This window comes from Gymnoscopelus braueri (genome assembly GCF_963280865.1).
Source record: "Gymnoscopelus braueri genome assembly, chromosome: 18".
NCBI classification, from domain to species: Eukaryota; Metazoa; Chordata; class Actinopteri; order Myctophiformes; family Myctophidae; genus Gymnoscopelus; species Gymnoscopelus braueri.
The window spans coordinates 18905901-18915928 of NC_137618.1; the positions used below are offsets into that span (position 1 = coordinate 18905901).

At 39.6% G+C, this 10028-nt stretch overlaps 3 protein-coding genes across 3 annotated transcripts in view; all 3 read right to left on the reverse strand.

Moving 5' to 3' along the window:
- Nucleotides 1-459, reverse strand: part of LOC308073772 (putative ribonuclease ZC3H12C) — a 28305-nt gene extending 27846 nt beyond the window's left edge. Inside the window, exon 1 of the mRNA XM_080412894.1 lies at nucleotides 331-459. The gene's annotated coding sequence lies outside the window, so the exon portion shown is untranslated. The remainder of the gene's footprint in view (nucleotides 1-330) is intronic.
- A 2030-nt stretch (nucleotides 460-2489) lies between these two features.
- LOC308073773 (uncharacterized protein) lies at nucleotides 2490-7968 on the reverse strand. Its single transcript, XM_080412895.1, has 6 exons — nucleotides 7812-7968; nucleotides 6504-6597; nucleotides 6237-6408; nucleotides 5916-6157; nucleotides 5758-5829; nucleotides 2490-3695 (listed from the first exon to the last, which is right to left on the reverse strand). The coding sequence occupies exons 1-6, from the start codon at nucleotides 7851-7853 to the stop codon at nucleotides 2815-2817; spliced, it is 1503 nt and encodes a 500-aa protein (XP_080269021.1). The 5' UTR covers nucleotides 7854-7968; the 3' UTR covers nucleotides 2490-2814.
- Nucleotides 7969-8190: 222 nt separating this feature from the next.
- Nucleotides 8191-10028, reverse strand: part of LOC308106052 (interleukin-1 receptor type 1-like) — a 29872-nt gene continuing 28034 nt past the window's right edge. The window contains exon 13 of the transcript XR_013934958.1: nucleotides 8191-8376. The gene's annotated coding sequence lies outside the window, so the exon portion shown is untranslated. The remainder of the gene's footprint in view (nucleotides 8377-10028) is intronic.

Below are 10028 nucleotides of genomic sequence, written 5' to 3' on the forward strand. Positions count from 1 at the left end.
CAAGCTATTGTGCGCAATGTGTCACGCACCGAAAATAACAGATCAACACGCACACATCATGTCACAGCGTGACGGGTAGCGAGCTTGTGGATCTGGTATTTTCGGTGCGCAATACCGGTGCAACAAAGTCAAAATCCGGCTATTGTTTTTTTTTTTTATATAAAATACAAATGACTGCTTATGTCTTCTCATATACTAAATATATATAGGCCTACATATTGTTGTGGGGACTCTGGGTAGGTGGGGTGGGTGGTCCTTGAAGATTGTTTGACCTATGCTAGTGGTACAGAGTTAAAAAAAAAAGGTTGAGAATGAGAACCACTGACTTACCATTTCAGGGAGTTCCACCTAGCAGCAGCATCCTGTGATACCTCCTTCCACCTGAGGGGGTCGCTCTTGCGCAACAAGTACCGAAGGCCAGGAAGCAAGCCAGGAAGCAAGGTGTGCACTGTGCAGCCATGGGCACTCAAGTCTCCCAGCACTCTGGACCAACATCTGGTGGAGCTAGAAAAAAGTGAAAATATATTGTTGCTGTCGGGCAGAAACCTCTTATCTCCATGTTTTCACTTTTTGTGCTTTTTCGTAAATGAATGCCCTTGATCATATAGGCTACTACAGCATCACACCAAAGTACCCAAAATAGCAGATCTAAGATCAAAATGCAGCGCAAACTAGCGACATGTTTTGAGCTTGTTAATCTGCTATTTATGCTATTTTCTTTATTTGAATCCTGAAAAGTAACAGTTTTGGTTTCCACCCGATATATATATATATATTTCCATATACAAAAAAACTAATAAAAGAGATAAAAAAAATATCATACACAGCCTTTAACCCTGGGTGAGGGGGTGATAAAAGGACATGAGGGTGATATACTGGTGCTGACTGGTCGGCATATCAGCCCTAGCCATAAGTGACCTCACTGCTGAAAGAACGAGGCTTGTGAAGCTTGGACAAATCTCAGACACTGTCAAGAGGAACCAATGTGTTCATTTGACTCTGATTGTGTACAAAATGTAATCAAATGGAGTTGCAGACACCACATAAAAGCACTATGTTCGACTGTCCCAGAGAGATCGGGAGAGAGAAACACAAACAGAGAGAGACACAGTTTGACGTTGTGTCAGACAGTGTACAGTAAGTATAATTAAATACAAATTATTAGGGCATGCCTCCTGGAAAGTGGGCTTGTTACAAAAAAAAGTTATGCATTACTTGTTACTCCTTTCAAAAATAATATTAATTTACTTATTTACTCCCTTCCAACAGTAACTCGTTGCATTACTTGTTATATTACTTTTCTCTTAATTTGGTTAAAAGTGTACTCTCATCAGAGTTAAAGGTAGGGTAAGTGATTTTCTTTGGCTAAAATAAGTGTTAAATAGCTCTATATTCTGATAGTACTCATTGCTATAGAGTGTTTGTTCAGTAAAAGAAGTCTCCTTTTCTCTCCAGCTCTTTATAAAACAGAAAATGCATTTTCGTTTCAGTTTCATTTCCAATTTTATCCAATCAGGATAGAGAACTCAATCAGGATATAGATTAAACAAGTGAAATTGGAAGTGATGACACTAAGAAATGAGCAGGCAAAATTGGAACTGGAACACTATTAAAATGAAGCTTAAAAATGGGTACTTTCTCCTGATTGGCTGAGATTTTGACACCTACCGGAAAATTTATTTTCTGTTTATTAAAGAGCTGGAGAGACGGGGAGACTCCTGTTACTGAACAAACACTCTATAGCAATGATTACTGTCACAATATAGTGCTTTAACCTTTTAACAAAATACTTTTTGTTTTAACCAAAAAATATCACTTACCCTACCTTTAAATTAACACGACTGGGATTAAGACTTTGCAGGTTGCTGATCCTGTCTGGATCTAGAGCGAAACAGAGCGTGCATGTACAGTAAGTTTGTGTGTGCAAATTATTGGATACAGTAGGTGGGCCCTAGACGGGATCATACTGGTTAATTCGGAATAGAAACCAAGCTTTCCTTTTTTATTTAATTTTTTTTGGAAAATGAAAATAATTAAATACAATACAAAATTTAAATTAAATAAATGAAAAAAAAGTAATACAAAAAACACGGTCCCCTCGCGTATTAGGAGGGCAGGGTGAGTCACCAGAACCAAGGACGGGTGTTTTTGATGAATTTTACATTATAATGGGTTTGTATAGGAAGGGGGCATGTCTGATAAAATGAATATCAAATATCTAAATACTAGATCAAGCAACTTAAAAAATGTCTGGGGGGCTCACAAAAGCCTGAGTAGACGATAAAATGACCCAAATTTGTTTTGAAAGTGAAATATCCCGTTAAAGGATTATACATGAAGGGGTCCCATCGAAACAGGCAAACTTCAAGCACACTCTAAGCAAGGATTAAGTTAAAAGCTTTTAATAGGTTGGCAGGGCTATTAACTTACTAAAACAATAAAATGCCACTAGACACCGACCAGTTTGTCAGTGTCTTCTTCAGGGCTAACTTTTTTTAAAGATTTCTTTTGTCCATGTGCCGCCACAGATTGCGTCTTTGGAAAAAAAAATCATATTACTATTGAACATAAACTTATTTTTTTCCCAAGTGCCACTTCAGATTAACATTTCATGGAAAGCTTCTTTGGCAATCTGAGCAAGCATTTTTCACCTGTATGAATCCTCATGTGTAGTTTCAGACTAAGCTTTTAACTTAAGACTTTAGTTTCCACAATCAAATAATGGGTTTTTTACCTGTATGAGTCCTCATATGTGATTTCAGATTTCCTTCAAAAGGAAACCTTTTGCTACTATCTATACAAGTAAAGTGTTTTTCACCTGTATGAATCCTCATGTTCTTTCAGATGACTCATGTGCCCAAAGAGTTTTTCACCGGTATGGATCCTCACGTGTTGCTTCAGATTACCCATATTACTATAGACTTCACCACACTTTGTACAAGTATGCTTTTTGCGTTTTGCTTTTTCAACTGTATGAGTTATCATGTGCCTCTTGAGATGTTCATTTCGAAGGAAACTTCTTTCACAAACCTGACACGTAAAGGGTCTTTCACCTGTATGAATCGTCATGTGCCTCTTCAGATCAAAGTTTTTACTGAAACTTCTTTCACAAACCTTGCAAGTAATGGGGTTTTCATCTGTATGAATCCTCATGTGATGTTTCAGACAACTCAAGTAAAAAAACATTTTGCCACACTCTGTACAACTATAGATTTTCTTCCCTGTGTGACTCCTCATGGATGGAGTTTGTTTTGATGATTTCAGGTCTTGGGATAACTTGTTGCTCAAAGACGATCTTTGTTCTTCCGCATGTTGCGTCTTGTGTGATTTCAGTGTATTTAAAGCTTCCCTGGTCTCCACCCAGTCATCACTGTCGTCAGTGTCAGATTCAGAACCGTGTGAAGAGACGAGCTGGTCATTACTAGTTGGTGTTCCACAGTCCTCTGCATCAGCTTGTGTTTTCATGTGTTCAGTTGAGGTGCTGGCTAGAGGCTCTATCTCTTGGTTTTCATCATCATCTTCACTTTTCACAATTAGCAATGTCAATATTGTCCCAGCAGCCTCCTCTGGTGTTTGAAGCAGCTCTTCTTCCTGTTCTTCTTTAATGAGGGGAGGCTCCTCCTGGACCAGACTGAGGCTCTTCTCCTGCTGTTCAGGGGAAACCTCCTCTTTACATTCAGGGAGGAGTGGGAAATCTGGAAGGAGGAGAGGGGACGTTAATATAAACAGAGAGCAATCAATGATTTTCCTGATTGGATGAGATCAATTCTAGTGCTCCAACTATCGATTATTTTAATATTTTTAATATACAGTATATATATATATTTTGAAATTTTTATATATCAATTAACTGACTAACCACTTAAGCGCTATTTTATACGTTGTCGCACAATAGCTCGTTTTGGGACCATTTCACAAAGAAGGACGAAGACAAAGTTGCATATAAACTTTGCAATTTTTTTTTGTTTTTTGCTCAAATACAACAGCAGCATGAGCAACATGCTACAGTAAATCACTTAGAATTACAATCACCCGTGCGTAAAGTGATCCACCACGCACAAATGGAGACAACTACGTTACTTCTGAGGGAAATTGAAGAGCTACTTTGGAGATGAATCGCCACCCTGGAAATGAATCCATTCCAGTGATGGAACAGCCTCTATTTCCTCAGACTGGCTACCTATCACACACTATCTGTGTGTGCCGGGGACATCTGTACAGTGCACTCTGAGTGGCTGTATTTAGATTTATACCAGAACATGTTGATACGTTAAACGATCTACACCATGAATTTTATTTTATTTTATATATTTAATATCATATTGCTTATGTCCCTCAAACGTTTTTCAAAAGGTTTGAGCCTAAATCAAGCCTCAGATATACTCAACTAACTTCTCTCTGGCTTATAAAGCACTTTCACCTGCAATACCACATTGTCCTGATTTGGCACGTGGCGCTATTGAGCCAGTTTGTATGCATGTTACCTCCTGGTTCTGTGTGGAAAAAATAAAAAAACTTTTTTTTTTCTTTTCTTTTGGAACTGAAAAACGGGAGGGATTGTATCGCTTGTGACGTCACATGCGGGGGCAAATCAGTTTGGCCTGTTTTGAGACCAATTTACATAAAACCCCAGATATGCTGTGAAAGCCTGAGTGCTCAAACTGGGGTATTTTGGGATAGAAGAGAGGTAGGGGAGACCAAAAACACACAAAAAAGAAGGAAAAGTAAAAATTCATGGTGTAGTCCCTTTAATCTTCCTCAATAGAAATATGTACACTATCCTCCATTAGCCAGTAGGGATGGGCAATATTATCGATATCACGATATATCGCGATATTTTATTTCGCGATACTGTATCGATACTCCAGTATCGATATCGCGATAAAAAAATAAAAAATAATTTTTTTTTTTTTTTTTTTTTTTCTTTTTTTGCTTTTTCAGATACAGGCTTTATGAAAAACATTCAAAGAACCTATCACAGATCTGCAGCTACTCAATATGTAGTGTATATATAAACAATATGTAGTTGTGATTTATGTATATATCGCAATATATCGCAATATATCGCAATATATCACAATATATCGCAATATATCGCAATATATCGCAATATCGTGATACGAACCAAGTATCGTGATGCGTATCGCAATATAATCGTATCGTGACCCAAGTATCGTGATACGTATCGTATCGTGAGATTGTTGCCAATACCCATCCCTATTAGCCAGTAGCCTGGGTAAGGTTAAACGGTTAATCTTTGCTATCAAGAACGAGCACACCATTCAAAGTAATAGGGCGATTGAATAGAACATGGTGGCCGCCGCGTCCATTGAAGTTTTATAGAGAAGTGAAGCCCTGTTCTATTCGGTTCCTCAAGCTATATAGTGTTTGTTCAGTAACAGGGGTCTCTGCATCTCTCCCTCTGTTTAATAAACTTAAATTATATTTTCAGGTAGGTTGCAATTTCATACAATCAGGATGAAATGTGGAGAGAGTACCCATTTATCAGCTTCAATTTGGTAGTTTTCCAGTTAAAATTTTGTCTGCTCATTTCTTTGTCATCCCTTACAATTTTACTTATTTAATGGCCCCAGTTCAAATACAAGGTCAACAAAATAGGATTTAAAACCCCCAAAAAGCCTATGGCTTGTTTTAATTGGGGTCCTTCGTACTCAATTCATAGTGACAACTTAAATGCCCACTTCTTGGAAAAATTCACCTGGGAGTTGAGGCTAACTTGGACACAGTTTTACTCACCAAGCAGCTTCGGGGTCTTGCACTCTGCGTATTCCTTGAAGGTCGTCAGGTTCTGCAGGGTCAGTTCCTCCTCTGTTTATAGAAATATTTTTAAGTTGTATTCTAAACATTGTAACTGAATTCTCTATGGCATCATTAGGGTGTGGAAATGTACTCACTTGATTTTTTGGTCATGACTTTGTACTGACGCTGACGCACTCTTACATCCTTGGCATTCAAGGTGCTAATGCTCTTCAGGGTGTAAAGGAGCTGTTGCACCGCATTTTTGGACAGTCTGTAGCCCGGGTTCCCTGCAAAGCGCATCTTCACGTGCTTCAGAAATATCCTGACGTCCAAGATGGTCTGTTTTATCATGGTTGAGGCAAATGACTTCTCCGGTTCCCCGAAATGAACCACCCATCTGTAAACAACAAAAGTTACATGATTTAAATTAATCTCAGGATTTCGTTTTAGGTGATAACTTTGCGAACTCTACCTACTTTGTCATGTTGTCCAAATTCTTCAGGGCACTCAGGTCGCTTTGGCCGTCGCAACCCATGAATCGGCAGAAGATGGCTGCTTTCCTGGCCCTCATCTTTGCGTTCTCCGTCCCTTTCTTGTCGCCAACCTTCATCATGAGCATATGGGCCCTAAAGTCCTCAACCACCTTGACTGTAGACAGAAACATATGTGAGTGGTTACAACATTTAACAGTTTTTTCCTCAATCAAAACGTAACACGTAAAGATGACTTAGTTGAGCCCTTACCATAGCAGCCACTATCCTTTGCCCCCCTATTCCGGAACCTGCTGGGACCGGGCCTGGGTGACACACTTCCCTCGGTTGCGGGGGTTTGATGCATCTTCAGGGGAGAATGGAGCATATGGGCGGGGTTCAGATTTTAAAAAAAAGTAACGATAAAATACATCTATGAGAGTCTTGATCTAAGGCTAATACAACCCTGTGATAATGATTGCCGTCACCTGTGTACAACTAAATTTAATTACATATTGTCACTTTAAATATTTTGCAACAGGTCAACAGGCAACAGGTCAAATTATGAATTAATAATTGTGGTGCAGCCGAATATAATAGACTATTTGACACTTTGACAGAATGTCTGTGATCTTACATACATTTCATGTATTCCAAATACACAGTCATAGATCACTCTGGACGACGCGCTGTGTAGTCACGATCTGCGCAGCCGTAAAAGTGCTCTAAACTCCGTCTGTACTCACCCAATAATTAATTCCTAAGACTTGGAGTCAGATATTGTCCTCTAGTTTCATATCCATTTGAAAGTTCTGCCAGAAAACGTGTGTTTAGTCAAATATCTCCACACGGACGACTTTCTGTACGGGCGAGGGGCCCGGAATGAGTGCAGGACTGAATATATCTAAACTTCCTTTGGGAAGCACAAATGTTAGGGACACACAATTGGCAGATGGAGTGACTCATTACCCTGCACCAATCACAAGCACCTGTCAATTGTGTGCCCCATTCGTTTGTGCTTCCCTGTGTCAATATGTTATGACGTTTGTGATGACCAGAGGATGTTTGGGTAAATTCGGTCCTTCACTCAACTCGGGCCCCTCGCCCGTACAGAAAGTCGTCCGTGTGCAGCTCGTGGAAAAGTGGAGATATTTGACTAAACACACGTTTTCTGGCAGAACTTTCAAATGGATATGAAACTAGAGGACAATATCTGACTCGGTTCTATGTTCCCCAGGTTCTATGTTCCCCGCTTTCCTAGGAGAGCGGGGAATATAGGACCTAACCTAAACCTAACCCTAACCATAACCTTAGTGGGGGAACATAGGTCCGGGGAACATAGGTATGACCCCTATAAAATGCACCGCCCGCCACTGCTGTCAAGGGACCCTGGATACCGCCTTCCCAAATACAAAAAAGGTAAATAGGGTCCCGAAAGGGGCAATTAGTTAGTAAGATATCAGGTAAAGCAAGCAGTTTCCACAACGCAACAGAGTCTGACGCTCTACTCTGACCGCCGTTATGATTCCGCCACCTACAGGGCAGAGCTCTGTGGATTCGTTGCTAATAAGCTAAGCATACCTTCAGATGCAGGTCGGTGTGACAGAGGAGGTCGCTTATCATCACAGTACAGTTCAGCTTGGGTTTTCTGTGATACTGTAACTAATGTTAAATATAGAACATTGCATCATCATGTGTGCTGCTGCGTGTTGTTTGTACTATGAGCTTCACACTTTACAGTCACCGTGTCCATTGCAGTGTTGCCATATATTGCGAGAGAAATAAGCAACTAGGCCTATGAAAACAAGCCCAAAGGCCACATGATGAGCACTTTAAACCTAAATACATTGGCTATTAGAAAATAGTAGATCTACAAGCTTGCCTTGAAGATCTGCAATTTTCAAAGACAAATATTGGGGGGAAAGTGAAAATTTAGGAATATTTTCTAATCCACACAATCTGGCAGCGGTGGCCTAGTGGTTAGAGGGGCGGCCTTGATACCGGAAGGTCCCTAGTTCGATTCCCCAATTCATCACATCAATCATGAATCACCGCTGAATAGCCCTTGAGCAAGGCTTCCATGCAGGGTCTGGCTGTAAATAAGTTTCGCACTTAGTCCAACACCCTGGGTAAACAACAAACTTTGCTTTGCTTTGTATGGGAGTCTCTGACACAACACATTTTCAGAAGGTTGAGTCTACAATTATTGGGGGTCCTTGACTTGAAAAGGTTTAAGAACCACTGGTTTAAACAATATTAGTTAACAAGCCCAAATAAGCAACTACACTTTAGAAACAAGAAGCGACTTTACAGAAAAACAAGCCCAAACTCGCTTATAATAAGCGGACATGGCAACGCTGCCCGGAAGTTAAATGTGCAGAACTCACACAAAATATTGATGAGCAGGAGCATATAGCCGCCCTAGAGGAGGGCTGGGGAAACTACACCATCTTTACAAATACAATAGACTAGAGATTGGATTGGACACAGCAGGAATCTGGAACTGGAAGTACTCACATTTGTTACTTAAGGACAAGTATCAATACTGCAATGTAGAAATACTCTGTTACAAGTAAAAGTCTGGTATTCAAAAATTACTTGAGTAGAAGTATAAAAGTATTGGCATCAAAGTGTACTTAAAGTACCAAAAGTAAAAGTACTCATTATGCAGCATGCATGTCCCATTTCACAAGTTTTAAAATGTATATAGAGCATTTGAAAATAGCAGATCTGCAAGCTCACAACGCGAAGCGACGCACCGCAACGTGCTGTGAGATTGTAGATCGGCTATTTTCTAATAGCCAAAGTTTAAATAGGGCTGAAGTGGTTAATGTATGTTTTGTAATAATAATCCAAATCTACAAAGTAACTAGAAACTAAAGTTTTCAAATAATTGTAGTGGAGTAAAAGTATAATAATTGCCTCAGAGATGTGGAGTAGAAGTAAAAGTCTTGAAAATTGGAAATACTCCAGTAAAGTAAAAGTACCTCAAAATTGTACTTAAGTACAGTACTTGAGTAAATGTACTTAGTTACTTTACACCACTGGAATCTTGAAAATGTATAAAGCTTGCATTTTACAGGACACATACCAAAATAAATATTAGCATTGGTGGAAGTTGCCTGTTTACATCAAGATATTGTCAGGCTTACATCAAGAAGAAAAATGGTCACAGGGGCCCCTTTGTCTTTGTCTTTGAGGACCCCACGCTACCCAATTGGGCAGTTGAGTGGACACACAAACACAGTACTCGGGATGTAAGGCATTTGTGGGTCAAGATAGCACCTGTATGAGACTTGTTTACAAGATGTACAGTCTTAAAGGGCCTTATAGGTGGGCTGAGGCCCCTGTTACGGCCAAAAAGGTCCTTGTACTGTATAGGTAATTTTGAGTGTTAACTAAAAATTTACATTGTAGTAAATTGTCATTGAGCCCTGTAGCCCAAGGCTCCCCAAGGGCCCCTGGTAGCTCTTTAATAAATGCATTTTCAGGTCAGGATACCAATCAGGAGAGAGAACTCAAACAGGATACAGGATAAACAAGTGGAATTGCAAGTGATGACACAAATAAGTGAGCAGGCAAAATTGAAACTGGAAAAATATCAAATTGAAGCTGATAAATGTGTACTTTCTCCTGATTGCCTGAAATTGGAAAATGTGTTTTCTGTTTATTAAAGAGCTGGAGAGACACCCTATAGCAATTATTTCAATCGGAGTATAGGGCTTTAAAGTGATGTTTAAAGCTGATGTTCCATGATGTTTCACATTAGCATTATTTGTGACCATCAAACCACCAACC

Coding starts and splice junctions, on each gene's coding strand:
- LOC308073773 (XM_080412895.1), bottom strand. CDS start 7,853: ATGATAAGCGACCTCCTCTGTCACACCGACCTGCATCTGAAG. Junction 6,409..6,503: donor AAAGGATAGTGGCTGCTATG/GTAAGGGCTCAA, acceptor TTCTGTCTACAG/TCAAGGTGGTTGAGGACTTT. Junction 6,158..6,236: donor AATTTGGACAACATGACAAA/GTAGGTAGAGTT, acceptor TGTTGTTTACAG/ATGGGTGGTTCATTTCGGGG.